The sequence below is a fragment of the Amblyomma mixtum genome, chromosome 3, assembly GCF_055824585.1.
Source record: "Amblyomma mixtum isolate Tamu chromosome 3, ASM5582458v1, whole genome shotgun sequence".
In the NCBI taxonomy this organism is placed as follows: domain Eukaryota; kingdom Metazoa; phylum Arthropoda; class Arachnida; order Ixodida; family Ixodidae; genus Amblyomma; species Amblyomma mixtum.
In genome coordinates this window covers 416,333,059-416,360,035 of record NC_143014.1, presented here as the reverse complement: position 1 = coordinate 416,360,035, position 26,977 = coordinate 416,333,059, and the positions used below count along the sequence as shown (strand labels likewise).

General features: G+C 47.6%; 1 protein-coding gene across 7 annotated transcripts in view; it reads left to right on the top strand.

Annotated features, from left to right (window-relative positions):
• The first annotated feature begins 1,067 nt into the window (after nucleotides 1-1,067).
• Nucleotides 1,068-26,977, top strand: part of LOC149357754 (anaphase-promoting complex subunit 10-like) — a 77,039-nt gene continuing 51,129 nt past the window's right edge. For 2 of the 7 annotated variants that reach the window (XM_089584902.1, XM_089584904.1), the window contains exons 1-3: nucleotides 5,054-5,092; nucleotides 25,714-25,820; nucleotides 25,894-26,056. In XM_089584902.1, the coding sequence (XP_089441028.1) occupies nucleotides 5,076-5,092; nucleotides 25,714-25,820; nucleotides 25,894-26,056 (287 nt within the window). In that variant the 5' untranslated portion in view covers nucleotides 5,054-5,075. Of the gene's footprint in view, nucleotides 1,488-1,583; nucleotides 1,729-5,048; nucleotides 5,093-25,713; nucleotides 25,821-25,893; nucleotides 26,057-26,977 lie in introns of those variants that run through there. The other 5 variants (XM_089584898.1, XM_089584897.1, XM_089584901.1 and 2 more) reach the window with 5 other exon arrangements.

The window sequence follows — 26,977 nt, the reverse complement described above, 5'->3', positions numbered from 1 at the left end:
TTTTTCCAAGCAATCCGTCACCCACCCACGTTCACGCGTCTTAAACTGCCAGTCTCTCTCGGTGTAGTTTGATAAGGTGGTCTTCATCATCTTCCATCCGTGCTGGTGGAAGCGCCATCCGACGAGCATGCAGCAATCCGCACAAAATGTCGGCAGCTTAGAAGCAGTGAAATTCAGTTAGAAGACAATGCTATCGCAGTGCTATCGGGTAATGGTGATTAAGCGACCTAAAAACTTTCCTCCTTCGTAGTAGATTCTTTGCTTAGCAGTTATTGTAAGTCTTGTGGTACATGCTACTGCAATGCTTGCGGAATGTTCTTAGCGTATTACTTTCCGTACACCGACACAACAACGCACTGACTCATTTTAGCAGTGCATATAGATAACAATAAATGTTACAAGTGCAGGGCGCATGTATGCAGGCAGTGCGTGCCAGAAGTGAAGCCAGAGTGATACCGTGGGGCTCAACTCGTGACTATCTCGATTTTGTCTCGCGTATTAGCTCGAACAGCTCACACGCCCAAACACACAACAATAAAAGCATCTAGCCTCTCGTCCAACTCTGCCTTTGAGAGCTTCTCTTATATTTTATTACTCAGTAATATTGCCAGAAGTTGCGGACTAGAAAAAAACTACTTGGAAAAAACGAACGAAAGTATAAGTGAGGGTGAGGGTGAAGAAGGGTTGACGATATGTGTGTGAGGGCGAGGGATGGCCAGCCAATTTTGCGAAGAAAGAGTGGTGGAGGGCCGGATAATTTCTCAAAATTAGGGCGAAGGTGAACGAGGGCCATGTATTCAAAAGTGACGGTAAGGAAGGAAAATAAAAATGGGGGCAATTTGCACCTCTGGTCGAAAAACAATTATCGCTAGAAAGGTATAGTGTTGTCTCCGTTGGTGCTGGCAAATGGTGGATGGGCTAGGAACCTCTGCGTACTCGCTGAGTGATGCGGCAGAATCCGATTGCTGGCCGCACGTGACACATGGTCTTGTATTGTGTCAGTGTCGTGTATCTCTGACGCAGCCCAATAAAGGAGAGTATTTTTCCACGCTTGCCGGGGCCAGACGTCGGGTCTCGTCTCTACACCGAGCACAGGGTGCACGGTGTCGGTTCGCGTCAAAGGAACGGCACCGAAGCGGCACCGTGACTAGGGCAGGAAGGCTGTGGTGGGGTACCTCAACTATAGACTGGTTCTGAAACCGCGAATGCACACTTTATAGAGGAAAACAAAAAAAGCACTGTATTACAGAACTCAGTACATGAAAGGTCCTTACAGGATGGTCAGCAATTGTTGTCGGAGTCGGCGCTTGTACGCTGTCTTGCTCCATTTCCTGTCGCCATCGTCGGCGCCAGCCTCTTCTGCTCAGGTCGTCTAGCGCCGGAGCCATCTCGTATTCGCAGCGGACGTGCGATGTGTGGCCGTGTGGCGTCCATGCGGAGTCTCGCTTTTGTTCCCTCCATGGAAGGGGATACTCTTCACGTTAGAGGCCAGTTCTCACCAGGCTGCAATCCCGTGACGCGGGGGGAGAAGACAGCCGAGCGATCTGTTTGTACCTGACTTTTTTCTCCCTCTTCCTTTGCAGGTGTATCGCTCTCGCAGAACCGCACCAGTGCCCCCACCTGAGGAGCGTCGAGGGAAGTGCGACCTGCCAGACTCTCTTCAAAGCATCCTCGATCGTGGAATCGGCTGGACACGTCGAGAAGAGCGCCGTGACGTCTAAGAAAACAGTAAGGCTTCCTCCGTATACGTGCAAGCGGCGTTATCTTTACAAAAAAGTTGAGAGTGACCAACGTATTTATGCGATCAAAAGTTTACGCGCCGCGTGTGTGCGGAAAGAAATGATTTTTCAGAGCACTCACGTACTCTAGTCGCCTTAAATGCGCATAACAATACCACGTGGCTGGGTAGGGAGGCGAAGCTATGATTTTTTTTTTCGAAGAACTCGTGTCCCGTAATCTTTTGATTGCGATAGCACGTGCTGGTCCTTCCGGTAACAGGATAAAGTCGTCGTCGCGTTCTCTGTCCACTAGGTATTCGTTCGTAGGCTGACGTAGGCAGTCAATATTTTAAGCGATCGATGTCACAAATGAGGGCTTAGATATGTTTTTTTTTTCGGGCACCAGTGGCGGAAATCAACTGCGGCGTTTATTCGCCGGTACTAGAAAAAACCCGGGCTATCTTTTTGGTAGCATTCCTAGGAATATCTGTGGCTTCCGAGAGCAGCTGACGGCCCACTGTGCTCACTGTCACGGGTGTGATCCCCAACTCACATCCTCATAGGCCCGAAACTAAAACACCCTGTACTATCCCTCTCAGTATGAGCTGCAACACACAAACTCTGGCCAGGGCCCAATTCTCGAAGCACTGCGAGCCCAGAGCTACTGAAAATTCCTGCATATAGCCGTTGATGGAAGAAAAAATTTTGGATTGAATGTTTGTGCTGGTTGGGTGCTGTGTGTGCAAGTCGTCGCAGGCTGTGCGTGTAGCACTAGCAACCAGTCGTTGTTAGTTGCACGCCCAGGTTTACTGCAGTAAATATCTAACGACTTGGCTAAGCCCATAATTGTCTGCGCTTTTAATTTTCAAAACCTGCACTTTACCTATTGCTGTGCGTCCGTCTGCTATGTGGAATCGATGAATACATGTGCATGCAGCCCAGGGGGACGAAAACGCGAGCCACTACTGTTCCGGCTAATTCAAAGAACCCCCTCACACTAGGTGGATGCATACAGAACAAGAGGGTTATGATAGGCGGAAAGGCCTCTCCCCCTCTATCCTTTTTGAATTTTCGTATTGCGCGGCCGTTACAATTGCAGCGCGCCCTTGTTTAGTGAGCGACGCCAGGCGTGTTATCTCGGGCGCTATCACCTGCTATGCGATGCCGGTCACTTTGGCGTCGTGTTCCTTCTTGTTATACTGATGTCGGTGCAGCGACAGACAGGTACGGTGGTGTTTGGTTCTGTTCTCCCAACCTTCTAAATTGCGAATAGCACAATGAGACCCTCAAGGATGCAGCGAACCCTGCTACCTGCGAACGTTTTCTCGCGCGCCTCCGCTAGTGGCAGCGATTAACTATCATTTAATCCCTGCTGTTGATGAAACAGTCATCGTCTTTCGGCCGAAGACGTGTCGATACATTGTGCGAATTCATTATGCAGCTGCATATTAGCTGAATTTTATTGATTTCGCCAATTATTATTATGGAAAGTGAAGATCTTGCATGATATTGATTTGTTGTAATTTGTTTTCGTAAATACAAAACAATTCTTGCAATTATCTGGGATTTCAAAAAGCATACAGCAGGCATTAAATGGCGTACGCTCAGTGTATGGACGGTATGATCGTTCATTAATTTGCTGGAATTCAGTGCGCGCGAAATGATGCTCTGTAAATGTCAGCTGCACCATTTCAGAATTACTTCACACCTCTTCACGATGCACCATTATATGTGCACTGTGCGGAATATTCTAACATGGATATGTAGCGCCTCGTCTTCGCTGCGGGATAAAAATAAACTTGCTGACAGCGTGCAGATTCCGAGTAGACTGATTTTATTCTCCACAAAACAGAAACGAATACGAAAGGAGAGCGCGGAGGCAACGAGCGAGAGAGGGAGCAGAGCGACTATACGTTTTGATGATGCCGTGCCGCGCAGGTGTGAGGCATCTCAAGTTATCGACGAGCGGCGCGGATGCGCGAGGCATCTCGAGTGTCCGACCCACGCCGGCGCTTCCCGTCGCCTCCTCTCCTCGCCCTCTACAAACATGTAGTACATTTCAAGAAGAAATATACTACGTTAAAACCCATAAACTAAACTAAACTACTCAAGAAGAAATACCTCTTTTCGACTGAAAGTAGCGGCAAGGATGTGTCGGTATAAACATTCAAAGTGTGTTCTCTGCTATCCCTACATTGGTCCAGCGGTTTGGTTAGTTGGCCGGCAGCGCGACCGATTTTAAAATGCTACAACAGCAAGGAAAGGGTGTGCGAAAGCCCAAGAAAAGCGCGGCGCGCGCCTGCGCCCCGAGAAGTCGAACACCGAATCACTCCCCGCACCCCCCCCCCCCCCCTTTCCCTACAGTGAAGCCGACTTCGGGGCAATCCGCGCACGAAGCACATGCCATGGGAACAACCCTTGCGCCCACGAGTTTCGGTCGTCTGTTGCAATGGAGATTAATGTTGCCCGTTGTTGCGTCCACCACCAGCTATGAACGTACCTGACGGAAGAAATGGAGCTGGAATCTGTAGTATCCGTGGCCAAGAGGAGGTATAGGAGCTTGCAGAGCCGTGCTTAGCCTGTCTAAGCTTTGCCGTAAGGTCCAGCAGCGCCACGTTCTGCCTTCTGGGGAAACAATGTATTCCAGTGGCAGAAAAATTTGCGCGAGGTCAACTGTAGCGTTGCGGAGCAAATGCGATAGCAATGCACTCTTCTATTCCTCTCTAGGTTGTGCACCAATTTCTACTCCTATTCGCTGATTCTATTCTGGTACAGAGCGCTTCTTTACCTATTTTTGCTCTTTCCGCCTTAGCCATTTTCATATGACCTGAGTTATTCTTAGCCCAGCGTCTCTTTCCTCTTCCACAAAAGTGGAGAGGGTGAGACGCGAGAGGACGAAAGCTGGGAGCTGTGACGACCCGATGTAGCACCGAACATTAGAATAGTGTTATAAAAATGTTATGTAAGTCGCAGTAATGTTGCACGTTGCATAGTAACTTTACATTAACATTAAAAATTAACATCTAACGTTATAAGTTAAATAGGAAACGTTACTTTCACATTCTAAACAAACGTTGTTTTAATATAATCTTCTAAATTTTATTATAATGTTAGAGTCGCAACTATAAAAGAACATTGCAAATATATTTCAAGCGCGGATTTCCAGACATTTTCTCACTGTTCTTAGAGTAAAGATGTTTTTCAACTAACAGCACCTTGTAACCACATCTCTTAGATAGTACTCGCCATAGATTACGTGAAGAGCCCCATTATTTTGTCACAAAACATTAGTTATTACCCATTCCAGACTGTCACTCATGGGACATCCCGCAGTAGCGAGTATATAAGCTCGGCGGCATGATATCCGTTTGGAGGTGAGTGAATAGGAGTTGCTGTGCTGTAGTAGTGGAGTAGTGTAGTGGTGTCGCTCTTGTTGTTGGTTCTTGCTAAGTGTTGTAAGTTGTGTGCCGTCACCACTGGCAGGCCTGCATGCTTGTGCAGGGCTGCTTCACCATTTTCGAGAAAGTTCCATTTATGTTGTTTACATGTTTCATGAATGCTTGCGGAAGGTTATTCGAACATTTATATGTAACATTACAAAAACATTAGAAAGAAAGGACATTAAGGACATTGAAATAACATTTGAACGTAACAAAAATGTAACATTACCGCAATGTTTCGGTGTCACCTGGGACGGCGCGCGCTAAGTTTTAGCTCCAGCAAGGCTCCTATACTATCACGTTATAAGCACCAAGATCTCTAGCTCTAGCGCCTTACCGCACACGGCACCACTAGAATCTTTACTTGCCTCCACGAGAAATGCTTTGAGTTACTCGACTCATCCGCATTCGACGAATCATGCTCAACATTTTGGAGACTGTCAGTAACCAGGAGTTGATGAGTAAGCGGCCACCGATGTGGCCGAGCAGGTGTCACTTCAAGGCATGGCAAATAATGGCCGCCCCCAAATCTTGCGCTCCGCTTCCATGTTTTCTTCAAGACTGTACCCGAGCAGAAATCACAGGCGTTCTGAATTTGTAAGCGTACTTGAATATAAAAGGTGCTGGCCTACTGGCATAGTCAGGTGCTCTCTGCCCTGCTCTGTATCACGGTGCGTTGTTTCACATTCTCTTGTGTTCAGAGATCAATCCAATTATGTGCAGAATTGTCGTGAGGAGTTCATAAGTGGGTTCTGACCAACTGCATTTATATGCTCGCAAAACGTGGTCATCTTTTCTGTTGGCATACAACAGCAAATACGCATCATGTGATGTCGCAGAAAGTAACCCCCCCCCCCCCCCCCCACCTCCCGGCTTCTCGCTGACTACAAGACTGTCGACATCCTGCTCCAAAGCTGATCATTACTACTGAATGTCATCAGCACGAAGTGATAACAGGCAGTGCTGAATGGGCAAGTGGTGGCACTCTGCCCTGGTGGCTGACTAGTGTGTCCCAGCTAACCTTAGCCAGAGTTTGTAAATATGCCGAGCTCCCTAAGACGGTGGGACTAAATGCATGTTTGTTACTCGCTATTGTATGGCGCAAGTTGCGCTATTTTTTTATTCTGGTTAATTGCATAATTAGTCGAGGTTAATTGACCAGCTTCGCATGCAACGAAGTTTGGCAAAATAAATTTGTCCAGAAAGTCCTAGGATGGTCCGAAAAACGTCCGATTGAAAACTTTCTAGCTTTCCATTTATTACGTATTAGGTTTTGCCGCTCACTGCAGATCCCCCGAAGTACAAAAAAATACCACCCGACATGCCTGCTTGCACGCCGCGATTGCGCGACTCTCAAACGTTTCGCCTACAAACGAACTGATTGTTCAACTGGGTGCGCTGCCGCTTAAAGCACGACAGGCCAGTGACGGAGACGTGGCTGTGCGATTTGCGCCAGCCTAAGCGATAAGCATCTGCTTATCCTTATAATGAACCCCAGCGAGGGAAGCATGTCGCTGGCGTAAATGGCAGAGCCAGTGCCTGCGTCACTGCCCTGCTTTCTTTTAAGCGGGAGCACACCCGGCTAAATGTTCTGGTCGTTTGTAAGCAGGACGTTTGTAGCTTTGCAATCGCGGCGCCCCAGCTGAAATGTCATGTGGTATTTTTTTGTATTTCGTGGGCATACACCGTTGAAACCGTTTAATCGGTACTTTGGGGATCGGTCTGGAACTTCTCAATTGGAATTTTTAGCCCAACTTCGTCGCTTGCGAGGTTGGTGAATTAAACTCAACTATACAGGGTGTCCCAGCTCAAAGTAACCAAGCTTTTAAAAAAGACGGAGTGTCCTAGCCCCGTGAGACCAACTGATGGTTGTTGCCAGTCGCGTGTACAGTCGCGGGTAAAAAAGATTAGCACACACGACGGAACACCGGAGCGCCGGAATGACAACGCGTGGCGCTGCGGGTGGCAAAGAGGCTGATAACGAGAGTGCCGGGCCGTTCCCATTCTACAGTATTAGGGGGGTTCAGCGGACTGCCACGGACAGCAAAATTACTGGCTAAAAGCAGCGCTATCATCTATTGTTCCCGCGAGTTCCTTTTGACAAACCATCGCGGACATAAAAAAAAGGTAATAAAAAGAGGCCACCTTTGCTTATGATAACCCAGCCAAAATAAATGCCTCAAGCACAGTCACGTAGGGTCGGCACTTCAACGCTCGGGCGGTGCACGCTTGATAAAGCTTACTTCATGCCGTCCCCCCCTACGCTGCAAACATGGAAACGGCCCGTTAGGCAGGTCTTCGTACCGCAGCGCCGCGTGGTGAGATATACAAATTCTGATCCCCAATGATCTGTGCTAATATTTTTTGCTCGCGACTGTACTAGTCTGCGGTATTTTTTTATTGTGCAAACGTAATTAATTAGCACAGACTGATTAGCTAACTTTTTAATTATTGCCTTTAGGAAGAAAGTGTCAATGCAGGAATTGTAGAACCCATAGAAAAATAACCGGTTGTGGTGTTTCCAACCAAGTACCACTGATACAGCTTCTTTTATTTGCCTTAAAAGAAAGCCCGCGAAGTACAAAAAAAAAACCACGTGATAAGGAAGCAGTTTCAGCGCTCCCAAACGACCGGTCAAGCAACATCTGCTTATGTTTGCAATGCTTTCCCGAACAGGGTTCGGCGTTTTGAGATGGTGGCGAGATATGCGTCATGAAAAGCAAGCGGGCCCTGCTTTTCAAGGAAGTGAAGCGCGGCTCGCATGGAGCGCTTTTTCACGCGAAACCTCGCCTCGAGTGATAGGCATGTGGCCATGCCGCCGAACTTGCACCGTCACGCGCTCAAGGAGCGGTCGCCCTAGCGTCCATGCGAGAGTTGCTGGCGTATATCTCGCAACCATCGCAAAACGCCGAACCCCGTTTGGGAAAGCGTTGCAAAGATAAGCGAATGTCGTTGTTTGATCGGTCGTCTGGGAGCGCTGAAACTGCTTCCCTATCACGTGGTTCTTTTTGTATTTCGCGGGCTTTCTTTTAAGGCAAATAAATGAAGCTGTATCAGTGGTACTTGGTTGGAAACACCGCAACCGGTTATTTCTCTATGGCATCTACAATTCTTGCATTGACACTTTCTTCCTAAAGGCAATAATTAAAAAGTTAGCTAATCAGTCTCTGCTAATTAATTACGTTTGCACAATAAAAAAAAATACCGCAGACTAGGACACGTGACTGGCAACAACCCTCAGTTGGTCTCACAGGGCTAGGACACTTCGTCTTTTTTAAAAGCTTGGTTACTCTTAGCTGGGACACCCTGTATATGCAATTAAGCAGAATAAAAGAAGAGTTACTTCAGCCAGCCAAATGCTTGTGTTCGCGTCATCTTAGGGTGCCTAGGCATATTTATAAACCCTGGCTAAAATTAGCTGGAACGCCCTGTATTTGCTTTTCTTTTTTATATTGCGACCTTACTAAAACGATTTATGTACGTTCGGTGAAGTTCACGTAGCCGAAAAGAAAAAAAGTACGTTTCAGGCCGGTAAAGCATGCTATGTAGAAGAACTCGCTGGGCGAGTTGGCGCATAGCTTCCTTGGGGTGGCTTGCATCATGTCTGTTAGAAATATGCTCCTCGAGCACAGAAAGCACTACTTCCATTTGATTCGGCACAGTCAAAGATTGTGAAAAGAGCACTTGCAAACTCGTGCCTAGAATCAGCCTTAACCAAATCATGCGAGCATGAAATGCATTCCAGCTTTCATAATCAGATCACCAGGCTGCTTTCAACCGGTTTCCCCTGGTCGCTCATCACAGTGGTAGCCAAGAACCTTCTCCAGAAGATAAAGAAAGGCAAGCGCAGCTGTGACCTTGAACGCTTTCGGAGTACAAAGCCGACAGTGGTTCCATACTTGCACAAAATAGCCCACAATTTAAAAAAAGTGGCAAACAGGCATGGTCTTTCGGTGGTTTTTTCGGCCCAAAAAAAAGCTTGCTGGGTTATGCCCCAGGATCACCGAGGAACGAGCCCCACGAAGCGCATGTATGTAAATGAAACATGCTGAACAGTATGTGAAATGTGATGTACCACGGGCGTGGTCTATCAAATCCAGCTCAAGTGTGGACGCGTGTGTTTCGGCAAAGCTGTATTTATTTATTTATTTAGTAAGGAACCCACAGCGCCGTGGCATTACAGTGGGGGGAGGGTAGGGGCAATGTACAAAAAAGAAGCACACATGACACCTCCGCTCGCAGGCAGAGTTACAAGCATAAAGCGTTCGCCATGTACATCTCACTTCAAAAGAACACATCACAATCGCATCACATCATTAAAGAACGAAAGAACGCATCATTTGATGTCACACTCACAACATCGCTCGGTAGTCTGTTCCATTCTCTAATGGTTTTCGGAAAAAAAGACATTTTAAACAATTCAGTTTTTGCCGCGAATTCGCGGACTTTAAAAACATGGTCAACACGGTTGGATCTATAAAAAGGCTCCTGCACATACCTTTCGCGTTCAACCCGAAGAGTTGAATAATAAACAGCATGAAATAGCTTCACACGCAACTTCTTTCGGCGCGTGTCAAGCAATTCCCAGTTGAGTGCATCCTTCGTACGCGATGCACTGTAACGAGCCCCGCGAGTGCCAGACACGAAACGAGAGGCAATGTTCTGCACCCTCTACAACTTATCTTTATCTCTAGCAGTAGGCGGCTCCCAGACAGTGCACGTCCCAGACAGTGCGGGTCCCAGACAGTGCACAGTACCTGCGTCAATGAACGAGCAGGGGAGCATGCTCTTCCTATACGAAAAAGAAAAGGGGCGAACTTGCCCGCCCATTGCATTTCATGCTCTGGTAGTGAGCCAATGTTCAAAGACATGAAGATTCTGGGCAAGAGTAAAAACAAAATAGCCCGCGAACTTTTAGAAGCATTCCACATCAAAGAAAAAGGCGACAATTGTGTTAGCGATACCTCTGTCACCTTATCTGATAGGGAAAGGAATTTTTTTCGTTGCTTTTTCTGACCTATGCATGCTTGACACGTCCTCCCCTTATTTTTTCTTTCTTCTTCCCTCACCCCCTGCTTTATTACGCTTGTGAATACTGCATATATATGCTGTTGTGGAAGCAATAAACTCAGTTGATAGTTTGTGCTCTATCTGTCATCTTCTGCTCTTTCTGTGTACGTTTTTAGTGTGCGCAACGCCATCCCAATAAAAAGTTGGAAGCTTATCAAGGTTAAACCCAGGGGATGCGAAGCAGCCTTCGTTTTGCATTCTTATTATTAACGTCCTTAGCGTTTGGAGGCATCTTGACCGCATACACGACCGGCGCAAAGACGCTGGCGCGGTTGCGGGCACAGAGACTGACGCGACGGCGGGCGCGCGCCGCTTCATCCCTGGCGTGACGTCACATATCACGTGATGCAGCGATGGTGGCGCAGCCGCCGCGTCGCGCGCGACGGCGCGAACCGAAGCGTGGAGGCCTCCGCCGGGCGACGTCCGACGGCGCGATATGAGGCTAGGGTCCCTAGAAATACTTGACCCTAATGAGGCCCCATCTGCAGCCTGTGTGACGTCATCACGTGACGTCACATCATGTGATCTCACTTCAAGGTCAATGGTGGCCACCGCCGGGCGTCTCGCGAAGGCCCGAAACCTACGTTAATATGCTTCGCATAAAAGACTCCTAGTCGACTGATAAGCATGGTAATGTATAGGGCATCTGTGCTCCGTGCACTGGGACAAAACCCACTCATGAGGCAGTGCATACTTTCAGCTTGCGAAACCGAGCGCGCTACTGCACACATTTATGTTGGTTCTTATTATGCCTGCAGTCCATTTCTGTGAGCATATAAGCTTCGCACTCACAAAGTCCGCGGAACAAATGTGATGTTACGTGTGAGCTGTGCTGAACCATCGTGTACCAGTGCGCTGTTTCATCGCGCATGCCGCATCGGAAGGCAGCAACTGTGCAAGAACTCCGTGATTTGTGGCCGCGATTTACAGATTGATTACGAAATAACAAAGTGAAACGGCAAAACAGCTGAACAAAGAGGTACATTTTGTTGGCATTAAAAGCCTGTCTCTTTCGACGGGATTAAGCATGCAGCGTTCTCGACACATAAGCCGCATGGGGTCGAGCCCTCAACAACGTACACAGCAAAAACAGCGCATCACTTATTAAACCTCATTTTGAAGGAACCACACAGCTCAAACGGGGAGGGTCGACGAAGGACGAAGATACAAGCGGTGTCCCCCGTCCACTGTACCACCTCGCGCTATGTTACCCTTTCAAAACGAACGTCACTCCAGTAAACCAACTTGCCACCCGACTCATAAAACGCGATGGCACTCGTTTACTGCAAAATGAGAGATAGCTCTAGTAGCGACAGCCTGGCTTGATATATATACATATAGCAACAACTTTATTTATTTATTTATTTATTTATTTATTTATTTATTTATTACCTCAAAGGCCCCGGTTGTGGGGCATTACATGAGGGATGGGCGGATTACATGCAGATTATATAAAGATTACAGAGTACATAAAGATCAGGATGCATAAAGATTACAGGATACATAAAAATTACTGATTACATAAGGATGGCCTCAATCTTTTTCTTGAAGTCGATGCAGTTGACGATGAGTACGGCTTCCGGCGGCAGATCGTTCCAGTCCCGAGATGATATGACAAAAAAGAACGGAAATGAGATGTTGTTCTTGCAGCGGGTGGGTATACGGTCTTGATGTGGCTGTTGCGGCTAGAAGGACGATGAGCTGTTGATATGATAGATGATCCTAAAGGTGAATGATAGAACTTGTGGAATAGGCATAGTCGAGATATTTTTCTTCTAGTTTCAAGGTTAGGCAAGGATGCTCTGGATTTTAAAGAGGACACGCTAATATAGTAAGAGTAGTCACAATAAATAAAACGGATAGCGCGGTTTTGAACTTTTTCAAGGATTATAGAAAGGTTAGATTCATGAGGATCCCATACTGCTGACGCGAATTCTAGTTTAGGTCGGACGAATGTTTTATAAGCTAATAATTTGATAGAAGGGGTAGTAAAACGAAGATTTCGACGTAGGAAGCCAAGGGTGCGGTTAGCGTCATTAGCGTTGTTCGTGATATGCGAAGACCATGTTAGAGTATGAGTTAAGGTGATGCCAAGATACTTACAGGAAAGAACAGATGATACTTCAGAACCGAAAAGAACATATTTTGAGGGAATATGGGATTGCCTGCGATGAAAAGAAAGCATGCATGTTTTAGTAATATTAAGGGACATTAGCCAATGCTTGCACCAAGTTTCGATTTGGGTTAGATCAGTTTGGAGGGTGTCAGAGTCTGTTCTGCTGGTAATAGGGCGGTAGATTACACAGTCGTCGGCAAATAATCGGATGTTCGAGTTGACGTTAGAGGGAAGATCGTTAATGTAGATTAGAAAAAGCAAGGGTCCAAGCACTGTGCCTTGTGGTACACCTGAAGTAACGGGGGAAAGAGGTGACGATGATTTGTTGGCGTAGACAAATTGCTCTCTGTTGGTCAAAAAATTTTGTAGCCATTTTAATACCAAGGGGGTAAGGTTAAGACGTGAAAGTTTTAGTAGTAATCTTTTGTGGGGAACCTTATCAAAAGCTTTTTCAAAGTCAAGGAAGAGCGTGTCAACGGGAATGTTTAGGTCAAGATGAGAGCTAAGATCATTAACAAAAAGGGCTAGTTGGGTGTCACAGGAAAGTCCTTTTAGAAAGCCGTGTTGGTTAGGATGAAAAAACTTGAGCGAAACTAAAAATTTAACGATGTGAGAATAAATAATATGTTCCATTAGTTTTGAACAGATGCTCGTAAGAGAAATAGGGCGGTAGTTTTTACACGAAAACGATGAACCTTTCTTGGGGACTGGAACGATCTTACCGATTTCCCAGTCTTGCGGAAGCACGCCTGATGATAATGACTGTTGAAAAAGATGGCACAAAATGACACTAACCACGTTTTTAGTATTTTTTAGCACTTTAGAGTTCAAGCCATCAATGCCAGATGACGATGACACTTTCAATGATTCAATTAGTTTCCTAATACCATTGCTATCGAACAAAATGTCTGGCATAGCTGGATGATCGAAGACAGGGAAGTGCGGTAATTCGCCGTCCGGTTCGTTAGTAAAAACTGAACAGAAAAAATAATTTAGAACGCGACAGACATCATGTTCCGGAATGAGATTATGGTCCTGATCATGTAAAGTAATAGGTGTCTTGCGTGAAGGATTAATGGATTTCCAAAACTTGTTAGGATTAGTGAGAAGCATAGAACGTAATACTGATGAAAAAAAGGAACGTTTAGTTTGGTTTACCAGAGATTGGAATGTTTTTTCAGCACCATGGTACTTTTTCCATGAGCAGTCAGTGTTCACACGTCTGGCTGTACGGAAAAGCCGTTTCTTCTTGTTATTAAGGCGCTTCAGATCGTTGTTAAACCACGGTGACGATCATTTTTCTGTGATCGTGATAGTTGTTAGCAAATAAAAAGGCGGGTCTGCTGGGTCAATTCGGCCTCTCCAGCTGGCCGGCAGTTGTAGTCTGTCGGCGACCTCTACACTGTCGTCGTCGCCCTGGACTGCACGCTGGAGTCCGAACTGACGGGAACAGCTTCCCATTGTTCCGAGGAGATCTAACTAGATCTATAGCGGAGGCGGATCCTCCGAACAGTCCCTGATGATGTGGTCCCAGATTAAGTGGCAGGCTCGCCGCATAACTGACATAACGGGTTTACCAGATCGAGGAATATGTTGTAGTATGTCCACGGGTCCGGCTGCGACCGCGCCTCCAGCCATCGCCACGTGGTAGCCTGTTCTCTGCTGAGCGAATCGTGCGGAGGAGGCCAGCGCACTCATAGCTATCTGTAGCATTGCGTTATGGCTTGATACGAGCCCAGGGCCTCACTTCGGTGCGCTCCCGTGTCAGAAGCCTCCTCACCTACTCGGCTGACAAAACCTCGAGAGCAGCGGTGAGCGGCTTCTTTACCTGGATCGCCCTCATGGGCCGGGGCCCAGACTATAGGTCCTCTTCGCTCCTGTCTTTCGGTAACGTTTTTGGAGTTTTATTGGCTGTGGCACAGATGTGTCCCCTCGAAAAATGGCAAAGGGCCACCTTTGAATCGCTAAGAATTATTTCGATAAACCGTCGGTCATGGCGTCGAAGAATACTGGACTCGTCAACGCAGCGCCGTGCCGCGGTCGGCGCAACGAAGTCTGTGACCCACCTCGTATGCTGCGCCGAAGCGGTACTAACGGTTGTCGGTGCGCTCCAGGCTGCCCTAGCTGGCGTTCCTTATACTCGCTGTCTGTGAACCGCAGCAGGTGGGCATCGGAGACCAGCGTGCACGGCCTTCGGTGGGTTGTTTGGCGGGAAGCCTATCTCTCCGCAGGCGCTCTTAGGCGACGGCTATCCGCGCCGCAACTCGCCCTGCAGCCCGCTTCCACTTCACAAAGTCCAGGCCGTGCATCGTACAGTCCTGCAAGCTGCGAGCGCGTGAAACTAATAATAGCAGCTATTCTTCATGGTGGCAATAAACTATTCCCATCTGCACAGTTATAGCGACTATGAAACGATAGTTATTGAGGTAAGGAAAAGCGCGTTATGTCAGTTATGCGGCGAGCCTGCCACTTTGGACAACATAATCTGGGACTGTTCGGAGGATCCGCCTCCGCTATAGATCTAGTTAGATCTACTCAGAACAATGGGAAACTGTTCCCGTCAGTTCGGACTCCGGCGTGCAGTCCAGGGCGACGACGACAGTGTAGAGGTCGCCGACGGACTACAACTGCCGGCCAGCTGGAGAGTTTGAGTTTGAGTTTATTAACATTTTAGTTCTCAGTACAGGCCGAAATGACCCCGCAGACCCGCCATTTTAATTGCTAACAAATAAGGTCATTTATATATATATATATATATATATATATATATATATGAGAGAAGCCAAGAGCTCCAGAAACCAAGGGGACACAGGTGATTTTTCAAATTATTTATTTTATTTTGTGGTGTTGATCAATTACGAATTTTACTGAATATGTTATCGCTTAAAGCTAATTGATTAGAAAAGCAGAAGAAAAAACAACCACATGCCGCCGGTAGGAACCGAACCCACGACCTCACCCAACCCCGAAAGCAGAAGATTTGACGGCCGTTGCCGTAGCTCAGAGGTAGAGCACCGGACGCGTATTTCGGAGGTCGTGGGTTCGGTCCCCACTGGCGGCATGTGGTTGTTTTTTCTTCTGCTTTTTTATTCAATAAGCTTTAAGCAATAACATATTCAGTAATATTCTAAATTAAACAACACCACAAAATAAAATAAATAATTAAAAAAATCCCCTATGTCCCTTAGTTTCTGTGGCTGTTGGCTTCTCTCATATTGATAACGAGCCCCTCACTCCCCTCGCTTGTTTGCTTAATTGCTTAGCGAGGGCCTCGGTTCTGGCAGCCTTGACGTCATAGGAAGCTTAAGAGGGTTCTCACACAGCTTCCACCCTCGCCGTTCGATGACGTTCTACGTCACATCAGCGGTAATTCAGGACGTATTATGTCCGTAGATATTGGCGATTAAAAATGGTGTTTCTCCTCTTTCTTCCCCAACTCATACTCACCGACGCGCAAGAAAAGAAAAGTCCGAAGTGCACTCAGGTCCGCGCTTCTTTGTGCGCGTGTGTGTGCACGCCTGTGTGTGCGTGCGCGTGTGCGTATGTTCGTTCGTGTGTGTGCGTGCGTGCGCGTGTGTTTGTGCGCGTGTGCATGTGCATGTGTGTGTGTGCCTGAGTGCGTGTGCGCCAGTGTGTGCTTGCCTGTGTGCGCGTGTGCTTGTGTTATTAACCCGGTACCCCATTCGTAAATGCGATGGCAGCTTGACCGCAATGTCGCCTGTCCGCCCGCGACGGAAGAGCAAGTTTTAGAAATTGAAATACAACCGCAAATTGCGTGTTTTATGAATCGCCACCTTTCCACGTGGTTCGCGGTGGACAGCAACACGTGTATTAAGGCGTAAGCGTTTCTTGGCTCATGATTGACGTGGACGGAAGTTGCAGACAGAAGCCTGTGGACGGAAGTTTTCCGCCCGAACTGTCAATCGCAAGTTGTGTGATAGATAGATTGTGAAAGTTGAGTAAGCAGCAGTTGATAAGCAAGATATAAGTAATGAAATTGAAGACCCCCAAAATAAAAAAAATAAATATGAATAAATCGTGATAATAAACAAAAATGAAGTATAAAAATAAAAATAACAAAAACTAGAAAGGAAAGTAAAAATATAAATAAAGAGAAAAATAAAGGGTGAAAGAGAGGAAATGGAATGGCTTTCGCATTTCCGCTTTTAAGCAGACTTAAGTGCAATCCTGTAATTTTTTGCCGAGCGTTTAGCATGCGTGTGCAGAACGCTATCCTCCAGGTACTAATGGCCAGTGATGCTATTGTTTAGGACGCAGTGCAAGGAGGGAAAAGAAAAATTATGAGAACGGCTTTTGCGTGGTCTGGACCAATTTCCAGTCTGTAAAAACCACACCAGTGGTTTCTTACGGCACGGTGACAGGGCTTTTAACCGGTTTGCGGTATTTCTTGCTCAGATTCTGAGTGTCACCAGTCCGCAAACCCAACAGAAAGGTTTTTGAAATGTTTTGGACCAAAAACTTTTTACACAACAGCTTTGTGTAGTTACTGCAGAAAAGTTAACACAAAATACTACAAAACAACAGAAAAATTTGTCGTTACGAGAAAAGTGCAAAATATTTCGTATTTTTCCCACGATTCGGATGTTCATTTCCGACTGCGTCGTTTCATTGCCGTCAACGCCGCTTATAGTCGAAGCGTTGACACTAACACTGAATCATTCGCGGCTTACGCTTTACATACAAAAAACTGCCTGCTGACTCTAGTGTAGGAGCCAGAGCCTCGCTGAGTACAACTGTAACATATTATCAGCATGATGAAGTGCAATCTTTTCAAGCAGTGCTGACTGCAGTCCGGCGAGAGGGAAACAGAGAGAATGGCTTCCAAACGAAACTTTTTGTTTGGGCTGACTTGCGCCTACAATGAACAGAATGACTTGGTGGTGGCGTGGATAGAGAAATTTGTTTTTCTAATGTCAACAAAAAATACAAAAATACAAAGCAAAACTGCTGAACTCAAAGTTCTGATCTTTCAAGCACATGCGCAGTGCCGCTGCACTGCGCACGTCAGTAAGGCAGTAAGAAAGCCGACACTCGACCACCGCGCAGGACGATGAAGTATGTCGACCATTTGCGCAAAAACTCAGCCTCGCTCATTGACAGAGCTGTCCACGCATGCTTGTTCAAAGAGGCGCGTGCGGAGGCGCTGCAACATTGGAAACATTGTTCTTTGCGGACGCCCATTTAAGGAAGCCACTCCACGCTGCCGCCACAAAACGAACATGCGCCGCCGCGGTGGCTCAGTGGTTATGGTGCTCGGCTGCTGACCCAAAAGACGCGGGTTCGATCCCGGCCGCGGCGGCTAGAATTTCTTTGGAGGAGAAATTCTAGAGGCCCGTGTACTGTGCGATGTCCGTGCACGTTAAAGAACCCCAGGTGGTCGAAATTTCCGGAGCCCTTCACTACGGCGTCTCTCATAGCCTCAGTCGCTTTGGGACGTTAAACCCCATAAAACAAACGAAACAAAACAAACATGCCGACACACAAGAGCATATTTTTAAACACTTCGGGTGAACTAGTGCGCGCTTCCAGGCGGATGAAAAACATGCGTGACACTAATATCCAAAAGGTGCGCGCAGCTACACACTCAAACATTGCGTGCTGCGAAGTTTCAAGGACACCGCACTGCGGGCATCGGCCGGAGGCCGCCACGCCCCACGCCGCAAGGCGGCCTCTTGTGGGCAGGACCCGTCAGCCTAGCAGCCAGCCAAAGTCCCTGACATCTGCAGGAAGCGCAGCTGAGGTCACTTGGCGCCAGCGTGCCCGTCTCGTTTTCTGGAGTTGTTCGCGGGTCAGCTCAGCGACCGTTAGTGCTTCACACATCCTGGAGGGCGGGGTTTCATCAGCATCCAGATCGGGCACGCTGGCAGTCAACGACGCCAGTGTGCGACGCACGTTAACGAAAAATGCCGGCGGCTGCTCGGCTGCAGGCCCAACCATGTGTTGTGTAAAAAACACGTTACGCGCTGTACCCAGAAAGTATGCGAGGAGTGTTCTCCCTGGATAGTCAGGATTGCGTACAAGTTCTCGTACTCCTCGCAAGGCGAGCACATTACACATGGTGCGGATGCAAGGTATACTGAACCCACCCATGTAGGAGGGAAGGCGCATAAACAACCGTGACACAAGTTCGGTTTTCCCCGCCCAAACGAAAGAGCCACAGGCCGTGGTTAGCCTGCGTGCAAACGTACGCGGCGGATTTGCGACGCGGGCGACAAAAAAACATGCGGCTAGGACTGTGGACTTCTCTATATAGCTGCGCTCTGCTATTGAAAGCCGGAAAGTTGACGCCACCGAGAGGCGTTTCTCAGCATTCGTGCGGAGGTTAGTCCATGTTTCGCGGGCTACTTCTCCGCTGGCGAGGAATACTACTCCCAGGACTTTCACTCCCTGCACCCTGCGTAGCAACTGGCGTGTTCGGTGGTCGTCGACCAGAATGTCCGTCGCTCTCGGCCGCGCTCTCTTTAAAGGGATACTGAAGCAAAATCTTAAAATTGAACAAAAACACTGAAAATAGATTCTCAGAATGCGATTACACCTAAATCTAGTCGTCACTGGCCGGCGTGACTGGCGCCCGGCCAGTCACGCGGGCCGCAAGTTGAGTCATGACAGCACTGACATCGCACAGTACACGGGCGTGTTTGTATTTTGCGTCCATCAAAATACAATCGGCGCGGCACGGATAGAGCCCGTGACCTTGGGATCAGCAGCCGAACGACAAAGCCGCTGAGCCACCGTGGGAAGTGCTGTTCAGTTGTGTTGACATGTGGGGTTGAAAGAGTCAACGTTAAGGAAGTAGGTAATTTCCTTTCATTGCTAAAAGTTAACGAGCTTACATCTTTTGTCAACATCGCAGAACTTAGCAAATACTGACAGTGGCAAACAGACAATTTTCCCGTCGCTAGTGCACCAGTAACAAAAAAAAAGAAAAGGGAAACGCGGAATGAGATCTCTGTTTCGAAAAGGTCGCAATGTGCAGCAGCGAGTTACTGCAAATAAGATCAACTTATGCGCAAAAAAAACGAAAAAGAATCATCGATTCGTGGTTGCGAAGTGGTTTATTTAAGAATAAAGTCCGGCTACTTGATGCTTTTGATTCACAGACTGCGACATATTACTAGTGCTAAAACACACACAAAGACAGCGAGCAGAAAGAGCGTCGCGTGTCTGTCCTGTGTTTTTCTGCTCGATGTTCTTTGCGTGTATTTTAAAGCTTCTATTATGTCGCGGTCTGTGAGTGCTTAATTTGTGGCAAAGAACGCCATTTGAACCGTTTCACTTCTGCTTCGAAGCTTACATCAGCCCATCGGAAAAGGAGATGACAGCAAAATTACCATGTTATGCTCTACACAGCAAAGATTATCATAAAAATTCGAGCGGACTATACCCAAACAACATACCGGCTTCGTATCCTATAGGATTTTCTTTTCTACACCGAATTGTACGCAGCGGTCAACCAGTGAGATGCGCGCTCAGTTCCCATTCCAGAGATCATGAGTACGATTACTGCTATATTCATGCCTGGCAGTTCCTGTTTCGTTTACGGTCAGAGTCATGCACGGAGCCACCCAGGCAAATCAAATTTCACGACAGGAGTGGCAGTCAGTCCTGAACGTCTGTTTGAAGAGCGCCCATATTTGAATATTCCGCTTCATCAGTGATTACGTTTCCACGACGGCCGTAGTTGACCTCGCGAACAAAGTGACATGCATAGAGAGCCTTACGCATCGCTCTTTCTTTGTTAGCGTTACACGCAGCGACCGAAGGCGTATCGGTTGTGGAACGGATGACTCTCGCTTCGCCAAGCGCCGCTATGTTTCCACGCCTTGAGAGGGGCAGACTGGGGACCGCTAAGGAGCTAGGTGGAAGCCCCACTAGACTAGCGAAAATTCTCCCGCTTTTTAGTTATTTCCCTGCAAAAGTAAATTAACCCACGCTTTGTGCAACCAGCAGAAAGGTTTCTCGGCCCCATCGACAGCGCAAGGGTCCTTGTGCACTCGAAAACGCGTCGTGCGCTGAACCGACGAACTAGTTAAGACGGCGACAAGCGGCTCGCAGCCGACGCGCTAATACAGCGGCCGACAACGAGGCTATGCTCGGAGGCTGGATGGCGAATACTCGTGCCGAAAGCTACGCGCTGCGACGTTCGCCTTTCATTCCGGCTCGGCGGTGCACTACGCTTTGCAGCTGAGTGGAGAGGCGAGCAGAACTTTTTGCATGTATGCGTGGAGTTTAGACGAGCCCATGGAAACTTCATAGTTCATTCGGAGTCTCCACGTTGAAAAGGGTAGAATCCTGTATCACTATCACCATCCTATTTTTTACACTTGCATAAAGTAAAGTTTTGTATAACAAAGTACGCAGCAGTTATACCTGTTCTCACAACTTGGAAGCTAATGGAAAGACCAAATTGAGTTGAGGAGAGCTGTCGCGATGGCTCAGTGGTTATTGCGCTCGTCTGCTAACCCGAACGACGGGCGTTCGATCCCGGCTTTGGCGGTCGAATTTCGATGAAGGCGAAACTCTAGAGGCCCATTTACTGTGCGATGGCAGCGAACGTTAGATCCCCAGTTGGTCGAAAGTTCCGGAAACCTTCACTACGGCGTCCCTCGTAGACTGAGCCGCTTTGGGACGTTAAACCCCATATAAACCAAACCAATGAGTTGAGTACAGCGCAGCGAACTATGGCAGGAAAGATGATAGAAGTCAAGTTGAGTAACCACTTGAGCCATGCGTGCCGACGCCGCCGACGCTCCAAGGTTCGCGGGAAGCGCTGCCGGCCCAGACGAACTGGAAGGCGCGCACCGCAACATCCGCTCTCGAGTAAACCCGAGTCGCAGCGACGTTCGCCGGAATGTGCGGCTGGCCCAGTTGCTTGCGTCTACCCTTGACCGCCGCCGGCGCATTCGAAGGGGAACTCGTGCTTGTAAGGTTAAAAAGGAAAAGTACAAAGTGGGTTAGGGAACTAACGCTAGTTAGTGATATCCTAGTCGATATCGAAAAAAGAAGAAATGGGCAAGTCAGGCCATGCGTTGCGAAGGCAAGGTAACCGATGGTCCTTGAATGACGGAGTGGAATCGAAGAGAGGGCAGGCGTGGCGAGGGGCTGTGGAGTGCGAGGTTGGGTGTTGAGATTAGGAAGTCCGCGCGGTAAGATGGCCGTAGTTGGCATAGCAGGTGGTTAATGGAAGGCTATGGGAGAGTCCCTTCAGCGCACGTAGTTAAGCTGATGATGGTGGTAGTGAAAGGAATCTACGGAGTTGTAACTTTTTTAAAACGCATAATGTTTGCGCCACCACGTTTATACCGAACGACACCTTAATTCATTTGAGAACAGTCTGAACCCTAGCAGTGCAAACTTATTGAATTAGCGCTCTGGCAAAATTACTTCGCGCTTGAAACAGGAATATTTAAAGAGTCCTTTCCAGAAACATTATTACTCTAGCTCTCGGACTATTGTTAACACCAGAACAAAATTTTTTGACGGCTTGATGTTCAACAAGTATGACAATTTCACCAAAATGTGCTTTCCGAAGTTCGCTGCGGTGTCAGGCTGAAAGGCTAGCTAGCGGCAAAAAAAAAACGTCTTGTGGGTGTGGCACGATGGTAGTCATTTGCACAGGCGCACTCTGAACTTCTGCATGAACTTCTGACGCATAGGCAGTTAGTGCTGCATTTTCATTACCACGCAATTATGAGTCATCACCCCTCAGAGCGTGAAGGTGTATTCATGCTTTCTGTTCTGCTTTGAGTCTCTTTGGCGAAATATCAGGATAAAGCACTCCGACGTGAATAGCGGTTCTCACGATGCCCTATTGAAAAATCCGGTATCGCGGCAAACCGGATTTTACCGGAACATATCGGTTTCATACCGGTCCGGTATCACTCTCATACCGGCGAGACCCGTCCGGTTTGATCGCTATACCGGTTCATACCGGTCCGGTATTGATCCCAAACCGGACAGACCGCTCCGGTACGGAGCTCATACCGGACAGTCCATTCCCGGTTCGAAGCTCAAACCGGACAGACCAGTCCGGTACGGAGCTCAAACCGGACAGACTAGTCCGGTACGGAGCTCAAACCGGACATACCAGCCTGTATTCAGAGCGATATGTGCTGCGGTTTTGGTGCTTGGTCTGCAGATTGACTGTTGTACGCCAGCAGATATTTTTAAGGGGAAGGGGGGGGGGGGGGGGGGTAAGCGTGCGCATAAGTGCGATAATCAACACATACACGGTTTTGTTGAAAGGGTTAGGAAAAGAAAAGGGCTAAGCGTGGCAAAACATGCAGTTTGTATATGAAAGGCGGGGGCTGCATGAAGGTGAATGGAGCGCAACCGCCATATTGGCTTCCCGTGCAGCACCCTGACAAATCCAGGGCTGCTGTGTGCGGGCAAACGGCTAGTATACATCCGCCAGCAGTCTTCGTAAGTCCTGCGCAGATTACTCTGGGTTTCACAGTGCAGAACTTCACGACTGGCTGATAAACATGGCGAGCCTCCGGTGACTGCGCCAGAGGCTCCAAAAGGTTTGTTACTGTCGCGTTCATTGCAGCAGCTTTCTTAATGTTCGCTAGCGGCAGTCTGTAGCGACGCATCGGTGAAAAAATAAAATTGTTGGTTTTCGTGCAGGAATTCTTTGCACTTCTTCTTCATCAAGTGATAGTCCATTAATAACGCAACTTGTCCAAGCGCCATCGCGAGTGGCCCCACCCTTCACTCCATCAGGAAGACATACTAATCACAAATCGCCGAGAACATTTCTATCGACGAAGAAAAGGTTAATTCAACGGAGCCGGCAGCTTGGGTGTTCCCTTAAGGGCGACGCTTCGTGCTAGCTAAAAGATACAGCGCTCGAGAGAACAAAATAAAAACAAAAACCACCTGTAGAAACCTTACACGAGTAACCCGTCTCTTCGCAATTTTTTTTAAAGCTTTTTTTTTCTCTCATCACTGCCTTCTCTGCTTTTCCTGGGTCTGAGAATTCTCAAGGCCTGCGCGCTTTCCTTTCCCCCCGCTCTGACGTCAGCCACTTTGGCCGTTGACCCCTCCGCATTCCTCCGACACTGAGACGTCTCCTTTCTTCCCTCAACCAGTTCTGCACCCTTCCGTAGTCGTGTAGCCGGACATGTCAGCGTGCGCTGCTGCGTTTTATTGCTGTTGCGTTCGTGAGTGCTGGCTAGGAAATTGCTTGTCATCGTGATACCTAAATCTTTGCGTGTCGTGACCTGCTGTTGAAGCAATGGGTCGCTGCTGCGTGCCCAACTGTAGAGTAAACTATGACAACGGACCAAAAGTGCTCGTGTTTTCGTTCCCAAAAGACTCACGTAGGATTACGTGGGAGCGTGCTGTTCGCCGCAACGACGTCGACATACGGACTGTGCGAGATTCTAAGGTACTGTACGTTGTGTCTGCGCATCGAAGCAATCGTTGAAGTCTAATAATTTATCACGGTGCTAAAATATGGACAAGGTGCGGTTCTAAAATTCATGGGACGCGATGTTTGCCCTAGACTGCTGGTATCTGTAAATATATCTTTTTCTCTTATGTACCAGGCAGTGTTCTTGTGTGGTTGAAAGATACAAATTTTCAAGTTCAGGGCGGGCGTTCATGTCATGGTTAAATAAATATGCCTATGAATATCATCGAATTTTGCAGAGAGCATACATACGCTAACGAGATATATTCTTGCATCTTGATTCAACGTTTCGACTATATTTAGTGTGCGTAGTGTTTTGGCTAAAGAATGCTCAATATATTTAGGTAATTGAAGCGATTCTATGCATTTGCGCAATGAATAAAGTAATAATGGCCGTAAGTTGCATGTCACAGTTCTCAATGCATTATGTTGTGTGTCAGTGCCCAATTAAATGATAAGCTGGGGGCATTATGTACTACCAATCTTATTTACTTTTCAGCAGGTGCTTTTGACTACTTCATTGGCCAGCACCCTGTAGAGACCCCAGCGCCGGTAGATCGTCGCAAAGAGTTAAATTATTACCTCAGTGAGCTGGTTCAAGACATGCGAAAAAAAAGAAAACATCTTTTGGAGTTCTTGATGCATTATAATACTCACCAAGCTACCAATACTTGGTAAAAGCTGGGAGCAAATAACACAATTGCACATCGACTGCAATACGAGTCGCTGATAATCGCAGATTACCAGTTTCTGAGGCTCTGTATATTGCAGCATTTGGCATGTACACTTATGGCCCCAGTTTTTGGGCAGATTTAGTCCAAGTGGGATATATTTGAAGCATTTTATTCCTGCCTTTGTCGTGTGATACAGGGCCCTCCTGTATAATACGGGCCTAGCCTGTAGAATACAGGACTGTCCTGTATGCCGGTATGAATTTTAAAACGGAACCGCATACCGGGTTATTGTACAGGATTTGCGATACCGGATTACCTGAGTATCCTGTACAAAACAGGAGAGTCCTGTATTATACAGGACTGTCCTGTTTTATACAGGATATTCCGGTAATCCGGTATCGCAAATCCTGTACAATAACCCGGTATGCGGTTCCGGTTTAAAATTCATACCGGATTTTTCAGTAGGGTGTGGCCGCATTTGGATACAAATTAAGATCTCTACTGACCGCCACACGGAAATTCGTCATGAGTAAAGGCAGTGGACTGTTGAAGGTTCTTTAAAGCTGAACAAAAGGCGCACCACCAGATGAAATTATCAGCTCTAGAATATTGATGCCTCTTGTTTGTTTGATATAGGCAAACATAAAAAGAACTGTTTTCGTTTACTATTGTGATTGGCCACCAGAGTAATGCACGACTCTATCGACCATGGCCCATTGTTACCAAATACTGTTTCCTGTAAAATTAGGATTTATTCGCTGAATTTACGGCGTTTTTATGTTCTAAATAAATTGTGCGTTCAGTGGTGTTTGTGGTAACGGTTGAAAAAAATGCTAGCGTTGAAGGGCATGTGTTGCGCAAGGATTAAGAAGTACCGTTCCAAAATAAAGTGTCCTGTGCCGGGAAGAGCCGCAGAAGCGAACACGATTCATCCACACTCATCATCTTCTTGTCCCATCGCTTACTAGGCTGAATATTGTGTGGCCGTGAATAGGCCGCGTTGCCCTTTTTGCGCGCTATCGTTGTGGCCTGGTTTGAGTTGTGTGTCATGTATTTTCGCACTGTGGCCGAGCGCAACCCGTTTGCTTCTGTTCACTGTAACGGTAGCCGCCCTGAAAGCAAGGGCTTACGAACCGTAAGTAAAGTAAATCTACTCATACGTGTGATCCTGACTATAGTGCCGGCGTTTAAGGAGGACGCTGGGGATAGTAGGAACTTCCTCCTGGTTAATCATTTCCTTCCTCCACTCTCGTCTTATTAGGACCATGAACGCTTCCTCTGCTCTAGACCTCTCAAATTTGGAGATGCCGGGCAATGTTCGTGAAGTGGGAGCCGTGGCTGTGTGGTCGCTGTCGTCCTGCAAGCCTGGTAAGCTATGAGGCAACTCCCGACCGTCAAGAACGGGGATTCTGATGTCTCTTGTCAACGCACTTTTTCGCAGGATTCGGCGTCGATCAGCTGCGAGACAACTGCCGTGATACATACTGGCAATCAGACGGGGTCCTACCACACGAAGTCAATATTCAGTTTGAACGCAAAACGGCAATACAGGCGATCTATATCTACGTCGACTACTATCGCGACGAGAGCTACACACCCAAAAGGTACTTGGCTATTGTCACTCTCATTGACATAACTAGTTTGCGCTGTTGCAGAGAACGCAGAAAATTTTTCGTAGGGTACGTGGGTTTCCGGCTTTTTGATGTCAAGAACAAGTTGGCAGACGTCTATTTGGTGTTCAAACGGTTCTCGTCCGGGAGTGCTCGTGCGGCTATCTTTCTCGTCGACTTCGAGTCCAAACGCGATGCTGCTTTGACTCATTACCACGATGCGCGGCTTCACTTACAATGGTTTATTGCATTAAATGGCCTCGTCGAAACGGCGTTTTCTTCTCGCATTACTTCGCTTCTGCGTTGCATGTCATATCGATGCCTCTGGAACCATATCCAGGGTGCACGCGGTCACACGTTCCAAGTTCCTGTTATTTTAATGCTGCCACATCATTCAATTTCTTCCGGCATAGATTTTACCAGGAGACTGCTGAGGGTATTGCACCCGCATTCACCGCGCGTGAAGATGCGCGGCCGCTACGTGCGGGAACAGAGCTGCGTCAACGTGCTCCCATGGTTCTCTACTAGCGTGAAAATGAGTTTTTTACCGTGATGTTTAGATAGGCGAACCTGCATGCCTACCACTGTACAAGAGAGGATGAATGTTACTGTGTGTGGGAAACAAAAAAATGTTTAGTGCTGAAGGTGGTGTAAGATTTAAACATGAACCGTGCCCTAATGACTGCTGCCCCTCTTTTTTTGCCCGCCGCAGCGGCTCACACACTTTGACATTCGGTAGCTTATATCAAGATCGCGCTATGGAATCCCGCGGCCGCATTTCGCTCGAGTCGGAGTGGAAATGCAGAGTGGCCGTGTGCTATTCATGTGAGTCCATGTTGAAGAAGCCAGGCGGTAGAAATTACGCGCGCGCATTACTCTGGAGCCCTCCTCTAGAAGCTATATACTAGTGACCCC